Source organism: Scardinius erythrophthalmus (genome assembly GCF_964197995.2).
Source record: "Scardinius erythrophthalmus genome assembly, chromosome: 4".
Classification (NCBI taxonomy): domain Eukaryota; kingdom Metazoa; phylum Chordata; class Actinopteri; order Cypriniformes; family Leuciscidae; genus Scardinius; species Scardinius erythrophthalmus.
The window spans coordinates 56,487,627-56,513,248 of record NC_138224.1 but is presented as its reverse complement, the minus strand read 5'-3'; the positions used below and the strand labels follow the sequence as shown (position 1 = coordinate 56,513,248).

General features: G+C 40.8%; 1 protein-coding gene across 1 annotated transcript in view; it reads left to right on the top strand.

Annotated features, from left to right (window-relative positions):
- Nucleotides 1-25,622, top strand: part of LOC308690131 (NACHT, LRR and PYD domains-containing protein 12-like) — a 263,008-nt gene that overhangs the window by 167,266 nt on the left and 70,120 nt on the right. Inside the window, exon 10 of the mRNA XM_081364419.1 lies at nucleotides 25,014-25,187. Within this exon, the coding sequence (XP_081220545.1) occupies nucleotides 25,014-25,187 (174 nt within the window). The remainder of the gene's footprint in view (nucleotides 1-25,013; nucleotides 25,188-25,622) is intronic.

The window sequence follows — 25,622 nt, the reverse complement described above, 5'->3', positions numbered from 1 at the left end:
GCCCCATGAAATCTATATGTGTACCGAGTTTCATATTAATTCATGCAAGCGTGTTTGATATATGGACCAAGTTTTCAGACCCTGTTCAAGAGGGCGCTGTTGAGCCCCCCTGCCACGCCCGTTTCTGAAACTTTTCACATGTCTACTGGCTAATAAGTGTTGTGTCTGTCGAGTTTCATCCAATTTCAAGCATGTTAAGAGTCTCAAACGCATCCGAAAATAATATTAAAATTTGATGCGTTGCCACGGCAACAGTATCTAAGATATCAATAATCCTTTCACAGGTCTACATCTGCCGTGTGTTTACATTATACATATAAAGTTTGAAGCAAATCGGGTAAAATTAAGAGGGTGATTTCAAAGCATTTTGAAAGTGACACACTTCCTGCTGCCAGTTGGTGGCGCTATAACTTTGACTCACAATAGTCACATCCATGTGATCGGCCTCTTACAACAAACACACTGCGAAAGTTTCATCAAGATCAGTTAATGTATGCAGAAGTTATAACACACTTCCTGTGTCCCATTATTCGCCATAAATTCGTTTCCTCGCCACGGCCAAACCGTTCGAGATATCAAAAATCCGTTCGCAAGAATTCATCCTCAATGTCTTGACTTTATTCTCACCGAGTTTGGTGGCGATCGGATGAAATCCCTAGGAGGAGTATTTCACATTCCATTGTATGCGTTTTCCAAACAACGTATAATAACCGACTTCCTGTTGGTCTTTTGTAAAACTTAGAGCACGAAAGTTGTTCGGCCCGATGAGATCTATATGTGTACTGAGTTTCATATTATTACATGCAAGCGTGTTTGATTTATGGACCAAGTTTTCGGACCCCATTCCAGGGGGCGCTGTCGAGCCCCCCTGCCACGCCCCGGTACCAGCTTCAGCCCGGCCCTGATGGCCGCAGGTTCTGACGTGTGTGCAAAATTTCAAGAGTTTTTGAGCATGTTAAGGGCCCCAAAAGTGGCAAAAAGGCAAAAAAAAAATAATGAAGAAAAAGAAAAAGAAAAAGAAAAAAAATAATCCTTACGGAAACAATAGGGCCTTCGCCCTTTCAGGGCTTGGGCCCTAATAATAAATAATCCTACCGAAAACAATAGGGCCTTCGCCCTTTCAGGGCTTGGGCCCTAATTATAAATAATCCTACCGGAAACAATAGGGCCTTCGCCCTTTCAGGGCTTGGGCCCTAATAAACTGTAAAAACAATGGGTCGTACATTAATATTAATATTAGCTCAAATGATCTATAGGGAATTTTAATAATTAATCATGAATATGATTAATATTTTGTATGTTACAGTTACATTAATTTATCGCAGCTGAACTAGATTGATATATGAACGATTACCATAACGGGTTATGGTTCGTCATTAATACATCAATTGTTCTTATTTCAGCTCGAAGTTATGGGATAACTTTAATGGAATTAATTTAGTTATCAAACAATCTGTTTGTCCAGCGAACAGATTGTACGTAAGATTAAATTAACTCTCAAGGAAAATTATCCTTCTTACAAACACGAGAAAGAGTATCTTTTCCAGGCCTTGAAAAGACACTCTCGGTGTTTGTAGACTAAAATTAGGTTACTTAAATCGTAGCCTACCAAGGTAAAGCATATAGCTAAGATCGAACATTTCAGGGACTAAGTAACATGGGCAATTAAATCAGAGTCAGTCAAGGGCATATGGAATTTAATAATTGGACTAATACTACATCGAACTAAGGAATACAAGTTCTACAATTTACACGAGTAAATGTATGTACAGGACACGTAAACAAAATACAAGACTAAACGGATAACAGATGAGAGAGGGAGAGGAAGGGAGAAAGTGAAACTAAAGTTTAGGACGAGAGAGATCACCGAGATGATCTCAGCATGGCAAAAATCACAGACAGTAACCCGTAAGAGACAACAAAGAAATCACATTGTAAGTTCAATTCAATAATCGATACTTGCATGCACATGGTTCTCTTTGTATTTGCTGAAGAAGAGCTCCTTTAAGAGCGGGGCGTGTTTCCTCGTGTCTTCGGGGCGCGCAGTTTAAAGGTTCACTTTGAGTTGAAGTTGTCGGCTGAAGTTCGAAGACGAAACAAAACTAAAAGACTTAAAGAAAATAAAATATAAAGCCCCCTAAACGGGAGCCATTGATGGTCTCCCTGATGAGGAGGGTTCGAACAAGCAGGAACAAACAAGACGAAAGAAAATACCGGACTCAACTCAGCAGAACGCGGAGTGTAACCGCTTTTCTAGGGCACAGGAATTTCACTCCTCCCTGGGGCTTGAGCCAATTGGAATGCGAAATTCCAGGCGGGAGAAAAGTTCTTTGTCTCACTATGAGTTTGATTTGCATGTTTTATGGCAGTCTTAGGATCATGCCATTTCTACGTTAAACAATTATAACTGCAGTAAAATGCATTTTATCATAATTTGGTATCCATATCTTTCCTACGGGTATATGGAGGTTTAATTCAAGACCAAATTTGGTATGTTTAAAAGCTACGGCCTAGAAGTACCTTCTTACTCTGTAAGATAAGTATTAAAAGTTCGATTAACAAACTGGGAATAAGACTAACCTAAAATGTGATGTGCATTTACAAGTGGGAATGAAAATTAGACTTTTTAAAAAGATCCACATGGCATATCTATGATTGCAACGGTGCACATCTGAAACATTATTCCTTTAAGGTTTACAAGAATACAACAACCCATCACAGAGAAGAACAATCGTGGAAAAGAGAAATTACATTCAGGTTTACATATTTCTTCAATGGTTATACATATAGAAAATGTAGGATTTAAGTAGGGTTAAAGATTAACACTGCTCCACTCCTAAAATCTTTGTTGCTGGACATTCCTTTAGGCAATAAAACAGCAAAGTGGGGGGAAGGCAATTGCCAGAGAATATTGTTGAACATTCTCTAACTAAAACACTATTGATTAAAGAATACATTTCAAAACCACACCTCTATTATAAAGCCAAACTAAATCACACATGCCTAATGTAATTGTACATAAATTAAAGTATATTCTATCCTAATTTAAACACAAAGGGATGTTTGTGTGTGTTTGTGTGTGTGTAGAAAGTTTCAAGTTTCGTTATCTCTCTGTGGTCCAGAGAGGGGAAAGGGGGGTTCGGAATGTCTCTGAGGTGAAATTAGTGTCGTAAAAGTCAATTGGCCGACTAGCTGGAGCCAAAGCCTGATTTGCACTCACGAGTTCAAAGTGCACCAGCTTTTGTATTCAGGAAGAAATGTTTTTAGCAACACAGAGTATTTGAATTTGTTAATTCAAACCAACGACGAATGATTCGATAGCCAATGTTGTTACAAAACAATAATCCTACCGAAAACAATAGGGCCTTCGCCCTTTCAGGGCTTGGGCCCTAATAATCCTACCGAAAACAATAGGGCCTTCGCCCTTTCAGGGCTTGGGCCCTAAAAATTCAATGTTGTGTTTATTAATGTGTATTAATAACTAATGGCGCTGAGAGAGTTTGTTTTTGGAGTCAATGGAGTCTTGCAGAGCTGTAACTCAGATGAATATTTGTTTTTAGGTGGTGATTTCAACTGTACAGAGAATTATGTATTAGATCGAAGTCATGCTGAACCTCATGAAGCCTCAGGCCGTGCTATACAAACATTGATTGAGACTCATAAATTGTGTGATATATGGAGGCGTTTGAATAAAAATGATAAACAGTATACGTGGACACATACTCGAGAGAATTTAATTTCTTTGGCCAGATTAGATAGATTATACTGTTTTAAACACTGTTGTGGCAAAATCAATCATTAACCCTCTGGGGTCTGAGGGGTTTTTGGGGTCCTTGAGATGTTCTGACATGCCCTGACATTTGTGCTTTTTTCAGTTGCTTATAAACATATTAATGGCAAAGGTGTAAATTCACTCTATTTAGCACAAACAGGGCTACCATAATATATGAACAACTTGCATGTACATGTTTGTATTTTTGATAGAATAATGTTTATGCATGGTTTTTTCAAAAACAAAAAACTAAAGTTTCTGAAATAAGGCCATAAAACACATTCTAAATATATGTAAATAAGACTTTTAACAAATGGATGACGTTGCCTAGAATTTTTTCTTCAAAATTATGTGAAAATCATCCTGCCTAATCATTCACATAACACAATACATTGATTTAAATCTTGTAAAACACTTTTTGTTTGGAAAGGCCATATGCGGGTGGGCGTGATTCACACCTGTGGAGTCAATGGGGCCCGCATAATGAGGCTGCATACGTAATGAGCCTTTCATTCAGGTGTGTGAATGAGCCACAAAAATGCAATCATCACTGCATAAGAGACATTTCTGAGTCAAATTGTCTTTTAAAAAGGTATTTATTTCTTGCAAGAAAGGCCCAGTTGAAACACAGAAGTCAAAAGTACAGTCTGTGAAAAAAGTGCGACGAGGGAGGGAGGGAGGGAGGGAGGGAGGGAGGGAGGGAGGAGGGCAGAGCAGCCTTTATACTGCTTTCAAGGTCTTCTGCTTACAGGCTCTTATCTAAACAAGGGAAGGTTTCTATGCTAGTAATCTAATCTTGCTGAGTTTATTCTTACAAACTCACAAGTTCTAACTTGGACGGCCTATGACCATAGGGGTCAGAGGTAGGGGTGTGCCATATCATACCGTCCACGATAATACCGGTATAAATTTGTACATGATAAAAAAGTGTCATATCGCGATATCACTGATATAGCGATGCAATGACGTATGGCGCATTACGTTCCTTAGCACGCACAATCACAACACCTGTCTGAGCGCGAGAGCAGCAAGTCAGCCTCCAATGACGATTTAGTACCTAAAAAGGAGCTACTTCAATAGTATTTTAATAATTCCCGCGGGTCTACCACTTATAATGCGGGAAATTCCCCCGCAAATATTGATTTTACCAACCGCGTGAGTTTTCAGCGGTGCCGCGTCTTCTCTCTCTCTCGCTTTCAAAATGGGTTGCACAAGTCAAGCGTCGATACCACACTCTTGTGTTTAGCAGTCAGGACATGACGGAATTGTCTTTTGTCACTTGCATCGTAACTAAAGTTTATCATTTTCACTTCTTTTTAAGTCTTATCAGTTTAAACATTTGCGATTTTAAACTATTCAGTACTCTCGCGCGCTCTCTGAGAGATGTTTACTCTGCGTGCATACAGTAAAGCCGCCTCACAAACAGCTCGCGAGTAACAAAAGTTCTATTTCGCGGATTATATTGCTTTAACGGGGGAAAAAACACGCAAAATTGTGTAAAAATTCCGGTCATGGTTAGTATATTCGTAAACAGTCGGTTATGTCTGAAATAACCATAATACGTGCGTGACAGTGTGACAGACAGTATAACAGTAATGGATCCGGGCACTAGCTCTAAAAGTGACAGCAGCCATATGTGTCTGTCATTAATGTTGTCGTCAAAACAACAAAAGATAGCTTTCATTGTAAGGAATCAGAATTAATAGCCTTTAATTTAATTTAGTCAGGACTAGTGTTATTTTACATTTGATTACCTTATTCAGTTTCTGTAGTATTTCTGAATAGTGTTAGACCTACCCAAAAACGTTTCTCTTTATTTGTATCTTTATTATTTTGTATATATGTTTTGCTACTTTTTTCAATTTAATTCAAAGATTGAAATCAAGCTTCCTTGTGTTGTGTAAACTCTGAAATACAAAATTACCCAATTGTAAAAACACAATGAGTGAGCAAACATTTAGGTGAGATAAATGTAATAAAAAAAATTGTCAATTTTTTTTTATATATCGTCATAAATATCATTATCGCAAATATTCTTGAAATATCGTGATATAATTTTGAGGCTATATCGCCCACCCCTAGTCAGAGGTCCCTTTTCAATCTGCCTCCCCCTGACGTCTCACTGAAAATAATTGAAAATCAATACTGTAAATCAATGAAAATCTAAATTTTTCATTACAATTCCCCCTTTTTATCATTCATTGATAATTGATCAATCAAAACCAACCAAACCAAACAATAATAATAATAAAATGCACCAAGTTTAAGTCTTACATCACACTTATACTTCTCATTTCTGATTTTCATATAACTGATCACTCTTCTTTAAACTTGTAGGAAAAAAGATTAAAAATGAATTAGCTTAGGCTGTTTTTGTAAGGATAGGCCCTTAATTTTATAGCAAGCAAGTAAATGTTTATATATATGGCCGGGCTAGGTGAACAAGCACTGTTATTGCACCCCCAACACTATAGATCGTACCCTCAGTCACCTCAATATGAACAAGAAATAGTGTAGATTATATTTAGTAGGAAAAACACATCAATTCAACACCCCTGGTTAATTCAACAAGCCTTAAAAATACAAAAAGTAGATTAAAAAAAATTCCTCATTTCAAACCCTATCCTTGTACGCCACCTCGTAACACGGATGACTGCTGCTTTTAACCCTCTTTACATATCATCGTCCTTAGAAATGTAGCGCTCCCCTCAGTATGTATATTGATGAGGGCAGAGCTTTTGGGTTCTTTTATGGTTTTTATCAAATGTGTTTTAACCCTGATTAACTCAGTTTTAAATGTTATCTTGGATCTCTCTTTTAAAGTGCACACATGAAATGTTTTTCTAACCTACCTATGAATTCACGTTTCCTAAGTTATAGTTTTAATAAAGATTTTTAAACCATAAGTGTCTGTATGTCTTTCTCAGAATAAAATGAAAACCTCTTTCCAGGTAAGTAATACAGTAACACAAAACAAGGTTTTAGAAAAATATATCTCAATTATTTACTCAATAAAGAAATTATCTCCAACGAAATAAAAAAAATGAAATAAGGATATGATTGTTCTTTTTTAAACCTTCAACACAAAATGTCTCTCTTTTTTATAGGAAAATACTGTACCATATAAAGGCAGACAACAATTTAAACCCTATTAACCTTCAAATGGATTAATTCAGAAAACCTCAAATGTACCACTTCAAAGTTACTTAAACCAACATACTTTGTGGGCCCACACACACCTTAATGCAATCAAAAGCCGGCAACCAAAATTATTATAAAACTAAAATACCGTAGCAGGCCTGATGCGGTGCTTGTGTCCGTTGTGGCCCAAAACTCAATGGCCGCTTCACTCATCAGCGAGCAAACAAAATAAAGGATACCTTGAGTTAATGTTTCTGTCCAGTCCTTTGTCCAACAATCACAGGATCAGGCTCAGCATCCGATCAGCATTTCAACACGAACTCCGTTGGTTTCTCTTCTCTCCTCCACGTTTCCAGTAAAACACACGAGAGAAGTCCTGGTTGCTCCAAGCTCTGTCTGAGTCTCTTCTCTGTCTTCAGGTCGAAAACAGCAGATAAACCCCACAAACAGTTCAACTGAGGGAGTCAAACTTTAACTAGAAAATGTCGTTCACTTGTAATGAATGGACTCCAGCCTATACTTCAAGGTGACTAATCGTTAGCATTAGCAGTAGCACAAATGTAAACAGTCTCTGAACTTCGTGCAGAAATTCCTCCCGTTTCTCAATATGCAGCTTGTCACTCTTATCACTGGTTGTCGTGAAAACAATCATAAGACACAAGTTACACACTGGTTTGTGCACTACTCATTCACAAATTAACTCAGAAAATCTCTGTGTCACTCTCACTCTTCTGCTTCCCCTCTCTCGTCCGTGTTAAAAAAAAAACTCGACCTGACGCGTCGCCCAATCGCTATTAACCCCATAAATGCTGGTTAAGACAGTTTTCAGAAATACATTATCTTTTAAATAATAAACAATAAACATATAATAATTTTTAAACTGCTTTTAACATTTTTATCATAACTTTTAAATGAATTTAAACATTTTTAATCACACTATTTATATGCTCTGACTATTAAATGATAGGCCTACTAAAAGCATCACTTATCACCTCATGCTTTTTTAACCGGGTTACACCCTCCCCCTTCTAAAGGTTTTTGATGTCCTCATCAAACATAATGAACTCTACCTTTTTTTTAAATGTACTAGTGGAAAAGGTGCATGACTAGTTTAAATTAACTCTTGCCAATCTTAATGATAACCCCTCTATGCACGATAGTGAGAGGCTGATCTTTTGGCCTACCAGGCTCATCGTAAGTTAACCTGATAACTGGTTTCACTATCCTTTTTGTACGGTTTTCAGGTTTGCTAATCACTTTTGTCTTAGTGACTGTCTCTGGATGCTCATCGTGGCAAGGGTTATCAGTCTCTGGATCACTTTCTTCCTCAGGAACTGAATCTTGATCTCCATCCTCTTCTCTCATACTGTGAAGTTCCTGCACCAAACTGTTTCCCTCTGACAAACTATCCTCAGCAGGATTTCCATCTGACTGTTGAGAAGAATCACTATCATCTTGGATGAGATTTGACTGTCCAACAGTATCTCTTTCTTTTGTCAGGATCTCCTTCAGGTAAGTACTGTAGGGTTTTCCAGGTCCATAATACTCCACATCTGAAGAGGAATCTGTAAACTGCAACTCTTGAAGAGCTTCCTGTACTTCAGGTAAGACTTTCTTCGACCTCTTTTGTGTCTCAGCTCTGGTTCTTGATCTTGTCTTGACAGGTGACTTGTCCTCAGTCTCCACTGTCGGCATTCTCACTAACTGTCCAATCGGCAAAAGATGATCACGATGCAAAGTTTTGACTCCTCCACCTCCGTCCTCCGGTCTCACTTTGTACACTGGAAGGTTGGGCATCTTTCCCAGGACCACGTAAGGGACAGGACTCCAACGACTCTCCAACTTATGTTTCCCTTTTAATCCTAAGTTCCTTAGCAACACTCTGTCGCCGATATCCAGTGTCTGGAATCCCACTCTTTTATCATAGGACCTCTTGTTCCTCTGATGTGTCTTGTAGGCCGTTTCAGAGGCAAGCTTGTAAGCTCTTTGCAAGTCTTCTTTTAGCTTGGCTACATAGCGTGAATGACCACCATCAGCTTTTCCATCAGGAGAGGTTCCAAAACACAAGTCTATTGGAAGCCTGGCTTCTCGGCCAAACATTAAGAAATAGGGTGAGTACCCCGTAGCATCACATTTGGTACTGTTGTAGGCGTGAACCAAGTAGCCAATATGTTTGCTCCACTGCCGTTTCCTCTCACAGCCCAGGGTTCCCAGCATTGAAAGAAGAGTTCTGTTGAATCTCTCAGGCTGCGGATCTCCCTGCGGGTGGTAGGGAGTGGTCCGTGATTTCCGGATCCCCATCATCTTCAAGAGCTCTTTGATTAACTGACTCTCAAAGTCTCTTCCCTGATCTGAGTGGATTCTGGCTGGCAAACCATAATGCAGGAAATACTTGTCCACCAGGATCTTTGCCACCGTCTGCGCTTTCTGATTTCGGGATGGGAAAGCCTGGGCATAACGGGTGAAATGATCCGTGACCACTAACACATTGCTGATACCTGCAGAATCTGGCTCCTTGGACAGAAAATCGATGCATACCAGATCCATCGGTCCATTGCTTGAAATGTGATGTAAAGGCGCTACCCTATGACAGGGGGTCTTCCGAGTGACGCATTCTCCACAGTTCTTTATGTACTGCTCAACTTCACATGCCAGTTTCGGCCAAAAGAACCTGCTCCTCAACAAATCTGTAGTTCTTTCAATACCAAGGTGTCCGAGATCATCATGGGTGGCCTTTAGCACCACTTCTCTGAACTCGCTTGGCAAGACAAGTTGAGTGAGTTCTTCTCCGGAGGGTCGCTTGCTTAAGCGATGGAGTAGCCCATCTTTCATCATCAGTTTCCCCATCTCTTTTTTTAGACGAGAGCGCTCTGAACAGGATCCATTCTCTTCCGGCCATTTGCCATGTTTAACAGCTTGTATGGCAGATCGGATGGCTGCATCATCCTCCTGAGCTTCAATCAGCTCCTGCTTTGACATCTGCCCCAATGATTTCAACTCCAGGTGAGTTGGGAATGCATAAGCATCAGGCACACAATCAGGCGAAGCTCCCAACTGGTCTACATACCTCGGTGGACTGCCCGCCGAACCAGGGATGCAGATTCGTTTGCAGATGGATCTCACACCAGACTGTGGTATGGTCTCCCATTCCTCTGAACTCTCATCAGGCATATTCCTTGAGAGCAGGTCAGCATCTATGTTGTGGCTGCCTGGTTGGTACTTGACATCGAAGTCATAGGTGGATAAGGCAGAGAGCCATCTGTGCCCCACAGCACTGAGCTTGGCAGTCGATAACACGTACGTCAACGGGTTATTGTCCGTACGTACAGTAAATCTGACCCCATATAAATAATCGTGGAATTTATCCACTACTGCCCACTTGAGGGCCAGAAACTCCAGCTGGTGAACGGGGTAATTCCTCTCAGATGTCTTTAACTTCCTGCTGGCAAAGGCGACTGGTCTCAGACCCTCACTGTGTTCCTGATATAGGACAGCGCCCAGCCCTCTCAAGCTGGCGTCCACATGCAGGACGTATGGCTTGTTAGGATCTGCAAAGGCCAACACAGGTGCATGAGTAAGGCAGTGGATAATCTTGTGGAAAGCCTCGGTGCAGGACTGGTCCCATCTCTCACCAAAGGGCTCGGACTCTTTGAGGTAAGTCTTTGTGTTGTCTTTCTCAGGCTTCTTGCCCCGCTGGGTTGGAGCATAGCCTTTTGTGAGCTCAGACAATGGCCTGACTATGGCTGCATAGTTGGCGATAAAACGGCGGTAATATCCGCAAAATCCCAAAAAGGATTGAAGAGCCTTCAGGTGCGTAGGCTGTGGCCAACTTGTAACTGCCTCTATCTTGGCTGGGTCAGGTGATACTCCATTTGCCAACACAATATGTCCAAGGTATTTTACCTTTGGGAGGCAGAATTGACATTTGTCGAATGAGATTTTCAATCCAACTTCTGCCAGACGATCAAGGACCTTAAGAAGTCTCTCTTCGTGCTCCTCTAACGTTCGGCCAAATACAATCAAGTCATCGAGGTAGACAAGGACTTCGAGCAGATTCACGTCACCCACAGCCTTCTCCATTAATCTTTGGAAGGTGGCTGGGGCTCCAGTTATCCCCTGCGGCTTCCTCTCAAACTGGAAGAACCCCAGTGGGCAGATGAATGCCGTCTTTTCCTTATCTTCCTCGGCCATGGCGATTTGGTAATAACCGCTACGCAGGTCAAGAACAGAGAACCACTTGCTTCCGGTCATTGAATCCAACACCTCATCAATACAAGGTGTTGTGTACTGATCTGGGATTGTTCGGCTGTTTAACAATCGGTAGTCAATACACATTCTCACAGCTCCGTTCTTTTTGCGAACAATCACGATTGGGGATGCATAGGGACTACGAGACTCCTTGATGATCCCTGCACGCAACAATTCTTGGAGGTGTTTTCTCACGTCTTCCAGGTCAGCTGGAGCTAGGCGACGAGAGCGCTCCCTGAACGGCCGTGGATCCGACATCCGGATTGTGTGCTCTACTCCCTTTGCCAAACCAACATCCCATTCTTGTAAAGAGAACACCTGGGACCTTGTGGATAGCTTTTGACGGAGTCTCTCTTTCCACTCCTCTGAGACAGGTGAGTCTCCGAAGTTGATCAGGTTCACATCGAACTCCGTGTCAGCTGTCTTGGATGGAGAGAGAGGAGTGACTGCATCTGTCAGATACATATGCCCGATAACTGTTCCCACTGGTATGACTGCCTCTGTCAAGGACTCATTTTGGACCAATATTCTAAAATGGTTGACGTTCACCTCTTCGTTGGGCACCACCGTGGGCTGAAGTAGCACACCCGCTGGGAGTGAAGCGACTGGACACGAGTCAACCATCAGGATTTCTTTGTCAACCTGAAGCTTGTATTCGACTTTGCAGACTGCAGTACAGTCACCACCCGGGGGCAGAGTCAGTGGGCCAGGGCCTTGCCATAACACACAGCCAATATCACCCTCCTCCTCCAGGGCTGTGGCCGTGCCAGGCGCTGTTAGCTTGTTGTCACTGTAACAGGCTTGTATCCCCAGTGTCTGGGTGATGTCAATGCCATTGTCCTTACACTGCTGTACAAGACGTCGGATGTGACTGGCATTGGTCCCCACAATAATAGGAGTCTGGTCTGCAGTTCGGGGCTGGGGGCAGATAAGAGCGAGAACTGTCACCATCTGATCGGCACCTGCAACCTTTGCTGGATATTCAATGTCGACCACTACATACCCACGGTATGGATAACTGATCTCAGATTCACTTAGTCCCCACAGGGCTAAACCAGACACGGGGTGTATTGGGACATCAGACAGGTAAGTTTGATACCAAGACTCAAAAATTATGGTGACCTGAGAGCCACTATCAAACAAGGCCTCACAGCAATGTCCATTTACTTTCACAGGTACTATGCTGGGTGGACCAATCAAGCCTTCAGGGATGTCAGCCGGCTCTGATGAGGTAACAGCACTTCTCTTGACCCCACAGTTAACTTCATTGGTGCTGGCAACCCCAGACTGCTGTCTGTCTTTTGTCACCTTCAAAGCATGAATTAGCTTTCTGATAACCTTGGCTTGATTCTCAGGGTTGCGGCACTTTGTGGCAAAATGTCCGCTCTCACCACACCTATAGCAGAAATTCTCTTCTGACCTTTTCGGTGCTCCCTTGGGGGAGTTGGGGACCTGTTTAGAAGCCTCCATGGTTGAAACAGCAACTGCAGCATCTTGCTCAGGCATCGTATTGCTAGTTTTCTGTTTTAGTCGTTTCAGTTGTTTTTTCAAGGCAGCCAGCTCGGCATCTTGCCGTTTCTCAGAGCCAGGCGGTGCACTAATGGTTTTAACCTCCACATAATCATCTTTGACATGAGTGGATTTGGTCACTACTGATGCAACCATTGACTTTAGCTCTTTTATTTCAGCCTTTAATTTCTGGATCTCAGCTTGCCTTGTATCCACTTCTGTATTAGCATGCACTTGATGTACTGAGGCACTGAGCTTCTTTCTAGAAGTTTCGTACTCTTCCTCAGCACGAATCTCAGTCAACAGCTGCAGAAAGTTTGGGGGTGCAGCCTTCCTTTCTCTCAAGCGCAGCTGGATCAGCATTAGGTCGGAGGCAATAGCACCCCTCAGCAGTTGCTCCAGTCGGGCTTGATCCTTGCCGCTAGCAGGGAGGTCACCTCTTTGAATCACCTTAGCTAGAGACCTCTCTAGACGTCGAAGGAAATCTGATAGTTTCTCTCCTTTTTGCTGTTGCATCAATCGGAAAGCAAAGTAGAGATCATCACCGGACTCAGCACTTCCAAAAGCACTTACAAGGGCTTCCAAACACTCTTTTGGGCTAGCGTCAGGATTGGCGTGCCGTACTGCTTTCACAATTTCTAGTGCGGGCCCCTTTAAACTTCCAATAATTCTGCGTCTTTTTTCTCTATCAGAGCATTCAGTCTCCTCCACCATAAGCAATGCTTGCTCTAACCAATGATCAAATGGTTCCTCACCTGGCGGCGTTGGTAGGGCTCCCGAGAACATGCGTAGTCGACCATAACTCCCACCATCAGCTGGTTTGGTTGTCTTTTCCAATAAATCTCCGACAGCACGAAGGATGGATTCAGTTGAGCTAGTGGGCGGGGGTGTACTGGGGAATAATGATTTGAGGTCCTCCATGGTTTTCCCTTCAGCCTGCAGCAACCCTTTTAGTTTACTATTAAACTCTTCCTCAGCTGCCTGTGCCCCTCCTATGATGATAACAGGCCATACCTCTCCACCATCCATAGGCACAACTTCAGAAGGAACACTCTCCTCTTGCACAGTCTCTCTACTCTCACACAAAACCATCCGTCGGTTTAATCTTGCACTGAAGTTTCTCCCTCGTACACGCACCCGTCCTAAAGACTTGATAGTTTCCAGTGTTTCTTCCACTTCACTGATCTCTACATCTTCTGGGACGATGGTCATAAGTGCATGCTTCTCATCCAAACCCTCACCACGGCACCAGCGTTTTAACTCTGACACTAGTTCAAGTTTTTCCATGTTAATACTGTTTGTAAATTAGCTTAGTAACTTTAGTTAATCTCTTTACCTTTTAAGTCTATTTCTATTTTTTATTCACTGAAAAATCCAAGACGATCCCAGCGGTGCCTCCATTTTATGTAGCGCTCCCCTCAGTATGTATATTGATGAGGGCAGAGCTTTTGGGTTCTTTTATGGTTTTTATCAAATGTGTTTTAACCCTGATTAACTCAGTTTTAAATGTTATCTTGGATCTCTCTTTTAAAGTGCACACATGAAATGTTTTTCTAACCTACCTATGAATTCACGTTTCCTAAGTTATAGTTTTAATAAAGATTTTTAAACCATAAGTGTCTGTATGTCTTTCTCAGAATAAAATGAAAACCTCTTTCCAGGTAAGTAATACAGTAACACAACACAAGGTTTTAGAAAAATATATCTCAATTATTTACTCAATAAAGAAATTATCTCCAACGAAATAAAAAAAATGAAATAAGGATATGATTGTTCTTTTTTAAACCTTCAACACAAAATGTCTCTCTTTTTTATAGGAAAATACTGTACCATATAAAGGCAGACAACAATTTAAACCCTATTAACCTTCAAATGGATTAATTCAGAAAACCTCAAATGTATCACTTCAAAGTTACTTAAACCAACATACTTTGTGGGCCCACACACACCTTAATGCAATCAAAAGCCGGCAACCAAAATTATTATAAAACTAAAATACCGTAGCAGGCCTGATGCGGTGCTTGTGTCCGTTGTGGCCCAAAACTCAATGGCCGCTTCACTCATCAGCGAGCAAACAAAATAAAGGATACCTTGAGTTAATGTTTCTGTCCAGTCCTTTGTCCAACAATCACAGGATCAGGCTCAGCATCCGATCAGCATTTCAACACGAACTCCGTTGGTTTCTCTTCTCTCCTCCACGTTTCCAGTAAAACACACGAGAGAAGTCCTGGTTGCTCCAAGCTCTGTCTGAGTCTCTTCTCTGTCTTCAGGTCGAAAACAGCAGATAAACCCCACAAACAGTTCAACTGAGGGAGTCAAACTTTAACTAGAAAATGTCGTTCACTTGTAATGAATGGACTCCAGCCTATACTTCAAGGTGACTAATCGTTAGCATTAGCAGTAGCACAAATGTAAACAGTCTCTGAACTTCGTGCAGAAATTCCTCCCGTTTCTCAATATGCAGCTTGTCACTCTTATCACTGGTTGTCGTGAAAACAATCATAAGACACAAGTTACACACTGGTTTGTGCACTACTCATTCACAAATTAACTCAGAAAATCTCTGTGTCACTCTCACTCTTCTGCTTCCCCTCTCTCGTCCGTGTTAAAAAAAAAACTCGACCTGACGCGTCGCCCAATCGCTATTAACCCCATAAATGCTGGTTAAGACAGTTTTCAGAAATACATTATCTTTTAAATAATAAACAATAAACATATAATAATTTTTAAACTGCTTTTAACATTTTTATCATAACTTTTAAATGAATTTAAACATTTTTAATCACACTATTTATATGCTCTGACTATTAAATGATAGGCCTACTAAAAGCATCACTTATCACCTCATGCTTTTTTAACCGGGTTTCAGAAAGATAAATAAGAAAACAAGAAAATAAGAAAATGAAAAACACCCTCCAATTCACCACTTTACTGTAGCTTCCGCTACTTCCACCATCTGCCTAATTTTGTTCCCATGAATAACAAAATTATCAGAATAACACATACAATCATAACTCCTATACATTCAGCCTTTTCCATTAATCCACACCTATCTACATATTTCCTAACCATTTTCCTAATCATATTTTGTTAACTTTTAATTCAATCGGGCAATGGTTTTACTTGAGCTCTATTTAATACACTATTTAATCAAATCTAACCAGAAGAGTTTTATGATTTTACCCATTCTATCCAATGTGGTTTGTTAAAAATTAACTCTGACTTTTCCATTACAGATCAACCGTATTTTTGCTTATGACCGTACTTCACGTCATTGAATAGATTTTCTACTTTTCCTGAAAACATTTGCACCAATCAAATCATTAGATCTATATCAATACTAAGCCCTAGTTTGATTTAATCAAATAAAATCATCACAATCGTCAAAAAACAGATTCTTCTGCTAAACTTAAACCCTTAGTTGGTCCACATCCTCCTCCTGGTTGATCATCTTGTTCGCCCCATGGACATTCCGTCTTCACCAGGGTGACTCTTTGTGAGTCGTTGCAATGGGTTTTCTCTCGGTGGCAAGGGAGGCCGTTACTAGCACGTCCCTTGATCCCTCACTGCCCTCCGCGTCGGCGTGTGGGGTTGCTGCGTTTGGTTGGTGTAGTCTAAGGTGAGAGGCTTGGACCCAGGTCTCACACTCTTCTATCATTTTCCGATCCTTACAAGATTTTCCCTTAGATCCCGACCGCACCTCCACTGGAATGAACCATTTCCTGTCTGCTGTCACCTGTGAATGCAGACCCTAGCTATTTTGTTAGTGACCGCTTGTCTAGTCGGTCGTCCTTTTTGGTGTGACCTGTGGAATCAACAGCCTGAAACATATTGTCACCAGATAATTTTGCTCACTGAATAGCACTGGAAAACCTGAAAAAAACACTCAACCCACTTTGGTCATGTTAACAAAACAATATTTATACATTTGGAACAGAATCAGTTCTGTTTGACACAATCCATCCTGACATTCTGCAAAAGGAAAGTTTTAAGTTATGCGCTGCGCAGGTGGCACCTTTCTGCCACAATAATAACCCAGGCCAGGATAGTTAGCCAAATTCATCCATAGCCATTTCACTGGGCACATTCTGCCCTGTATCAAAAGTCTGCATCCTCTGTAAAGAAAAACAAATGTCGAGGTTATTGTCAGATAGTAAAGTACACATAGTTTCTTTTGTCTGCTGTGCTGCCGTGGCCTTCGCTGCCAAATCTGCCCTGGCGTTTCCTGTTGAAACAGTCCTTGTTATTAGCACACTTACAGACAGCAATTTTGTTAATTTTGTTAGGGAGAAAAAATGACTTCTTGCAGGGCTTTTTCCCAATTAAACCCCATGTCCTCCCAACATTTATTGTCCCACCTGTGCGATGGCTTTCAGCAAATTTGAACCCCTTGGTATGGCAATCCTTACCATCCCCCTTTTTGATGCATGATACAACTCGTGCATCAATTTTAACATAATGGTGTTTGGGTAAACAAAGTTTTCAACACTAACCCAAATGTTGTCCTTCAGCCAAATTTCCTCCAGACATCTTTCTCTGCCTCTGAAATAAAAATCGTACGTAAAGCCACAATCTCATCTTCTTATCTAATAATTTGAAGGGCACCGGCCCTGAGTCTCACTGCTTTTCAGGCCTGTTATTTGGTCTCTTAAGTCAGTCATCTACAAACATTTTTCAATGTCAAAGTCATCAATTGTTTCTATCAGGTCAGGTCGTGGTGTACAGACTTGGTCAGTGTCAGTCAAACAACATTCTCCTCCTTTGTTCACAATAATCATAAATGTGAGGGTCTCTCTGGATAATTTGATATTTACTTAGCCAATGTGTCACTTTGTTGTTGCCATCAAATCTATAACATTTTCGTTCATCACAACTTCACGAGTCCAATTTACATAAATATTTAAAACTGATCCAGAAAGTTATTCAAATCAACAACACCATAAATGACAAAAGTAATTACTATCAGAGCTTGATGACCAGTCAACTTAAAGCTCGTCCCATGTTCTGTATTGTTTTTTCATCCGATTTTCGGCCTCTTTAAAATTTGTCATTTGCCTTAACCCATCTGTAATGATGAAATTCATTCCAGAGGTTAATGACACAATATACACACTATGAAGACAGAATAGCTCCCCCAAACTAACACATACCAAACACGAATTAACACTCATAAAACATCCAATGCTGTCACCATCCAACACACACACATACCTGACTATGAACCGCTCATATTCATATCTTTTGGTGTTTACTCTAAACATATTTAAATTTTAAATAAGATTTTAAACTTCTCCTTTTCCTGTAGCTTTTATCTAATTTTACATGGTCTCTTAACCAGTTTCAAAGCACGTCTGTTCATTATTAAATTTTTCTTAGAAAAGTCAGCTGGGTTCATTATCATTATTTTGCTTCAGCTTGCTTTAGAAGGCCGATAACAGAAAGACAGACAGAGTACCATCTCTTCCTCCACTCAAGCAGTCTCTCTCACTATACACAAATACTCTTTTCAACAGCCTCCTAAGACTGTAACTTAGACAAAATGTAATAATAAATTATTATTACAGGCAGGCAGGCGGGCGGGAGGGAGGCAGGGAGGGAGGTAGGCAGGCAGGCAGGCAGGCAGGGAGGGAGGGAGGGAGGGAGGGAGGTAGGCAGGCAGGCAGGGAGGGAGGGAGGGAGGGAGGGAGGCAGGGAGGGAGGGAGGGAGGGAGGGAGGGAGGCAGGGAGGGAGGGAGGGAGGGAGGGAGGGAGGGAGGCAGGGAGGGAGGGAGGGAGGCAGGGAGGGAGGGAGGGAGGGAGGCAGGCAGGGAGGGAGGGAGGCAGGCAGGCAGGCAGGGAGGGAGGGAGGGAGGCAGGCAGGGAGGGAGGGAGGGAGGCAGGCAGGGAGGGAGGGAGGGAGGCAGGCAGGGAGGGAGGGAGGTTGCAATGTTGCAAAATTTTGGTAATGGAAGCCTGGCTCCAAATATGAGAGATCCCTTTCCGAAAATTGTTATTTCACCAGATTTAAAGGGAATGTCTGGTATTCTGCTGGATTTAAAAGGGTTGCATGATTTGGAGTTGGGTTTGGTTGCAGGAAAATTGTTGTATAGATACTGTGAGGCGAGAAAAGTTTGTGTTAGAAGAAGAAGATAAACCAGTTTTGAGGGTGATATACAAACCACCATTGAACAAGCAAACCGGGGATTTGCAGTGGCGTATATTGCATGGGGCTATAGCTATTAATGCTTTTGTTTCTGTTAGAAATGCGGATGTTGTTGACAAATGTGCTTTTTCTGGAGCCAGAGAAACGTTTTTTTATTAGAAGGTTTTTTATTAGAATCTTTTATTAGATTGGAAATACTTTTTGTTTTATTGAAGGATCTGTTTTTACGATTTCAGGAAAACTTCACATTTAATGTGTTTATTTTGGGATTGAGATATGGTCAAAAATATAAAATGAGAAATAAAAAAGAGAATAAAATGGCAGCTAATTAATTTGATTGTTGGACAAGCTAAACTTGCAATTTACATCACAAGGAGAAATAGAATGGAGAATAGACATGGTCAAGATGTTGTACCTCTTTTTAAAGCTTTCTTAAAAGCTAGGGTTGGTGTTGAATACAAGTACTATAAAGTAATGAATGACAGAGTTTTAACGATCTGAAACGCAAGTGTCAAGCGCAAAGCGCAAGTAACTTTGTGGGCGGGTCTTAGGGCGCTGTTGCTATTTTTCCGGCGGGATAGATGACTCTTGCACCCGGCGCAAATCTAAAAGGGGTTGGTCTGAAGTAGCTTCTTTATTCATAGGTGTGGTTTGGGCGTAACGTGAAATAAACCAATCAGAGCGACATCTCACATTCCCTTTAAGAGCAGGCGCGCTTATTCTAAAGCGGATTCCTATTATAACGGCGGATTTGCCAGGCGCGCACCGGCAGCGGTTCACAGCCGAGGAGACCGACGTTCTCGTCAGGGCCGTAAAACACAGAGAAGTGACATGATAAGGCGTATGATAATTTGGGTAAATGTGTAAGCTATATGTATGCTTTTATAATAATCTATCTATCTATCTATCTATCTATCTATCGTAATAATGTATGATTTGCAAAAATGAAAACTGCTGCTTCTGTGTAGATGAGAGAATCAAAGTGTATGCGCGTTGTGCACACGCTACATTGATTATGGCCAAGCATGCGCCCTTAAAATATCACATGAATAACATGCGCAACGCGCCACTGACTTTAAACTAGTTCTTTTCAGTTAGTTTGTTTTCTAAACCTGTAAAATAGCATGAGGGAATCTCTCATAAAATCTCTCTCTCTCTCTCTCTCTCTCTCTCTCTCTCACACACACACAAACACGAACATAATTTCCTATGGGGACATGTCCCCCCCATGGATGAAAAGAAAGAAAGGAGATGTGAGTTGGTTGATTCAGTAAATTAGCTCAGGTCAGGATAATCATATTTTCTGTCTACAAGAACTTGAGAGTTTTCTGTTAAAGCGGTGTCGTGTTAGCGGCCCCTAAGTTAATAACTAATGATCGTTGCGACGGAAGTGAATCAATCAAACTTTAGCTGGACAATAACTTTATTCTAGAGCTGCTGTAAAGCCTAAACAATCTCTGTTACTTTAATTTCCTATTATCACTGTAAAGCCGCTTTGGAACAATCTACATTATTAAAAGCGCTATATAAATGAAGATGACTTGACTTGACTACACCTGTTGATGTTAGCCTTACTTTGACTGAGCTAACGTTAAAATACACTGCTGCTAGGTAACGACTGCTAGCTAAATATTTAATGTAGAACATTCTGTGTAGCTTATTAAAAAACATTCTGTGTAGGCCTACCATGAAAACGAGTCCACTTTTCTGTCAGCAATGTATGTCAAGTAGTGCTGTCAACCTTGACACATGCAATTAATTTTTGTCCAGCTTAACGCGTTAGAATATTTAACGCAATAAATGCAGCATCCATTTTTTCTGTCACCATTTAGCTAGCATTATATGATCATGCTCTTATTAATGCAAATGCTTTTAAACCATTCATGCGCAACAAGACACTGTCAGTGAATGTCCTCCTGACACACGCGCACACACATACAAACACGCACAAATACACACGCACACACAGACAAACACGCACAAATACACGCGCACGTACAAATACACGCGCACACAGACAAACACGCACAAATACACATATAGCCTACAAACACGCACAAATAAACACGCACACACAGACAAACAAATAAACGCGCACACTATCTCTCTCTCTCTCTCTCTCTCTCTCTCTCTCTCTCACACACACACAGACTACGTTTACATGCAGCCAATAACCCGTTCAAAACCGGAATATTAGCAATAACCCGATCGCGCACGGCCATGTAAACACCGGCAAAAACCTGAATATGCTCATATCCCGGTTTTTAAAAACCCGGATATGATCCCTGGGGTACCCCTTTTCTAACCCGAATATTTGGTCATGTAAACGCGTATCGGCATATCTCCATCAAAAGGAACATTGATTTGTGTTCTGCGCATGTTCTATTCGCAAGGAATCTTGGTCTTTTGAGTAGAGACGGCACATACAAAAACCCGCGTGCAGTATACCGGAAGTAAACAAGAAGTAGAGGTAAACATGGCGAGACGCAGCACAGCACCACAATTTTGGAGCGAGGAGGAAAGCGCAAACAAAGGCGATCGCAATCTGCCCCGAACTATTCATTATCCGTGTGCTGCTGCTGTTGTTGTTGTCTTTGGATACAGGAAGAAGAATCGGAAATGACGTATATTGCGTCTTAAGGTTGTCCGTACGTCCAGACGCTAACTGTGCCAGACGCTAACTGTGCGTCGCCGTTTACATCGGGATATTGCCCACTGATTACAAATTCCATGTATACAGGAGTAACTCTCTCTGCTCACGCATGTAAACAGGTTATTCCGAATGTTTCAGAAACCCAAATAGTGACCTTAACCCGACCATAACCCGAATATTGACAGCTTGTAAACGTAGTCATTCTCACACACACACACACACACACACTTACACATATTCTCACTCACACACACTTACACATACTCTCACTCACACTCTCTCTCTCTCTCACACACTTACACATACTCACTCACTCACACACACTTACACATACTCTCACTCTCTCTCTCTCTCTCGCTCTCTCTTTCTCTCTCACACACATACAGTACACACACACATATCCAGGTCAGTTGGAGAAACTGAGTTGGAGAAAACATGTCGCTGCTTCCATATGATAAAAACAGCATTACAAATAACCACAGCCTATAGGAATCAAAACTGTCAGGATTGGCCCTGCCTGGAAAAATCCCACTTATCCAGCCAATATATTCCCGTAAATTTATTTTCATTGTTTTTTCATTTTCAAAAATAAAGAAAGAAAAAAATCTCTTATAATAATACTAAATACCAGGGCTGGGTATAAAATATTGATTTCTCAATTTTAATCGATTCTCATTTTTACGAAACGATATTGATTCTTAAATCCCAAGAATCGATTAGTCATCCTGTTTTCAGTTGATGAATGAATGGAACATTGTTTCAAGCATCCCATCCAATAAATCGCAATAATGTTTGTGCTTTGTTATTATAGATATGAAACAAAGTCTCAGGTTTCAAATTACGTCCATTTTCTTACGAAATTCAAAAACATAAATGTGCGCTGTGGCGTGAGATCACTCTGGCGCAACTCAGCTTAACCCTCTGGGCGCCACGGTCGAGTTTACTCGACAAGATGCGGCACTGAATAAAACGGCCGATTTTGTCAAATAGGGTGTCAAATTTCGTTCAAACTCCCCTCCACTAGTTGGCAGACATGTCATACTTCATCCCCGACTCAAAAAAAAGTCATGCTTCTATACAAAATCTTCGAGCTAGAGCGCATTGAATCAGTGCGAACAAAAGCGGAGCTAGTGTGCGAGTGAGCCATTTTATCAGAGCAATATTGTCAACATCAGCGAGTATTTGCATTAGAATATTATTATTATTATTATCTAATGGCATCAATAAAGCTTACCCGGAATGAAGTGTTGTGTCTTCTTTTCGCGGACCCTGATTCTGAAGGGGAATAACGTTATCTGCCTTCAGAAAATGACGGTGATTCTGAAAGTGAAAGTATAGCCCTACATCAAGCACAAACGGTGAATCCTTTGCCCAATATAACGTTAGATGGTCCTTTTCACAGTGTCAGTGGTGGGAACAATGTTTCCCGGGGTCGGAGTGTTCATCGCGAAGTTAGCAGGCGTGTTAGTGTTGTGGGGAACGAGGCGGCCGCGGGAGATTTTTACCGCGCTAGCCGTGACCGTGTGCCCCTCCGCAATCGCGACGACAGTATTGTGGTGGAGACTTTGTCTAATGCCACTGGGTATGTTAGACGAGGTCGAAGTATTCATGTGGATAACGTGGAGGCAGGGTGGGGAGTCGCAATGACAGTAGTCCGAGCTGTGCACATTCATCGCGCGCGCGAGGCAGATCTGGCCGCGCCCGCGCGCGCTGCTGCTCGTAGCAGGAGAAGAGGCGATGTGACACGGGGCAGAGGGGCTATTATGCATAGTCTATCGCAAGACCACACCATGAAACACTACAAGAAATGTCACCTGGATGAATAGGGAGTCATTATCTCTACAGCAAAAGCCCTGCAACAATTGTTTTTGTCTGCCATTTATTACACTGTTGATTTACTATCTATTTCCCTGACCATTTAGTAGTGTACAATATGTGTTCTTTTTTGTGTGTGTTCATGTCCTTGTGATGTGTGCGTCTTTGTCAGTAAAAAAAAAAACAAAAAAACAAATAAACATCAACAAAAAACATAAAAATTCTATAATCCAAGATGGCCATCACCATATGAAGTCATAATATGCAAATTAGATGGGAAAATGTAATCCCTACATAAACTTTGGGTCATCCTTAATATTTCTCTAATTTACAGAAAGTCTCTATCTTTTATCACTTTTAAGATATAGCCTTTTGAAATTAAGATGTCAAAATCGAACGTTTTAGGAAAAAACCTCTGGCGCCTAAAGGGTTAAGAGAAGCAGCAGCACATGATCTTCTCTTCCGCCTTAATAACACCAGTTACAGCGCGAAATAAACATGAGTGAGCATCTGAAAGTGTGTTAAAAGATAGAGTGCAACTTATCGAAGTCCGTATCATGTCACATGGAATCGCTCAATCAGTGTTTCAACCGTGGAAAGACGTTAGTAAACAATGTCATGTAACGTCACATTTACCTCAGAAAAAACATATCCAGTGACCATAAACTCGTTAGTCAGCTAGAAAAATTAACTCTAGAGAGGAGTATTTTGTTAAATATATGCACCAAATTACATATTCATTATAATTTTTAATGTTCTTCAATATTTAATGAATGTTTGAATAAATCTGGAAAGTTTTTTATGACAGCCACCATTTAAAATGTTATATAATTTCATATAACTTTATTATAATAAAAATAAATAAAAGTGTATTTTAAGTGTTTGTATACAAATCAGTTCCTTTTTACCTTCAATATTATAGTAGGCTAATGAAGCCTACAGGCTACAACTGACTCCCATAGTTTACAATAATAGTTAAGAGATTTGTTTTCCTTGAGAAAATTTGCAATGTATTGTACCAGATATCCAAAATAATCAATATTGAATCGAATCGAATTGTAATCGAAATCTAAATCGAATTGAATTGTGAAATTTGTGTCAATACCCAGCCCTATTAAATACTAATAAATATTTGACCGGAAAACATTTGTTTTGAGTACTACTAATACCAGCGACAAAATAAAATAAAAAAGTTATCTCTTAATATAGGGTCATATTTAATTCTGACAGATTGAGAGATTTTGATCTTTCATCAGCATCTTAACTGCATTTCCATATTGAATTTATTTTTTAATTCAAATATATTTAATTAAAAAAAATCAAGATATTTAATATATTTGGCCAAATGATTTCTTAAAAAAAGAAGCAAATTCATAATTTCTTCAGTATTTCTAGTTAGAAACTGCCTTTGCGGTTCCCATATCATAGTAGTGTTTAATTCAAAAGGGTCGAACAGTTCTCGTTGTGTTTATCACTGGTTAGAGCGGCCGGCACGAGCAAGTTCATCATTTAACAAGAGGAGATTTGTCTGTATAAAATGTATTTGGCTTTAAAATGTAGGTAAGTTAGTTTCAACAAATTGAAATACTGAAAGTTCAGCAGAACTTGTATGAAATGAGAGATCAGTTTATATTAAATGGATGTGTAATTATTCAGCAGATTTAACAAGCTTTTGTTGTGAATTCTGATGTCACAGTCTCAGATATCTTCATTGTTTCTGTGTGTGTTTGTAGATTACAGTTCTGTGATGTGACAGGAGAAGGCTGTGGTTATCTGTCTTCAGCTCTGTGTTCAAACCCCTCACACCTGAGAGAGCTGGATCTGAGAGGCAATCCCCTGGGAGACTCAGGACTCAAGATGCTCTCTGATCTACTGAAGGATCCAAACTGCACACTGAACAAACTCGAGTATGTTGAGCAATAAGATTCATCTCATCCTGTGAATATATGTATGTGTATTTCAATCTTACCATATTCAAGTGTTCAGGGGAGTGAAATGTCGAAAGGCTCTGTAGTAGAGCTGCGTGGAGGACAAGATTTACTGATTTACTTTATTACAATATCAATCTCAAGGAGTAGGCCTTCTGAAAGAGATAGTTCACGCAAACATTTAAAATCTGTCATTATTTACTCTCCCTCACGTCATCCAAACCTGCATGACTACCTTTATTCTGCCGAACACAAAAGAAGACACTCTTTTCAGTCAGTGGTCACCAAAACTTCAACATATCATCTTTTGTGTTCAGCAGAAGAAATCCATACAGGTTTAGAACGACATGAGAGTGAGTAAATGATGACAGAGTTTTTTTCATTTTAGTGTAAACTGTCCCACCGCTGTACTGA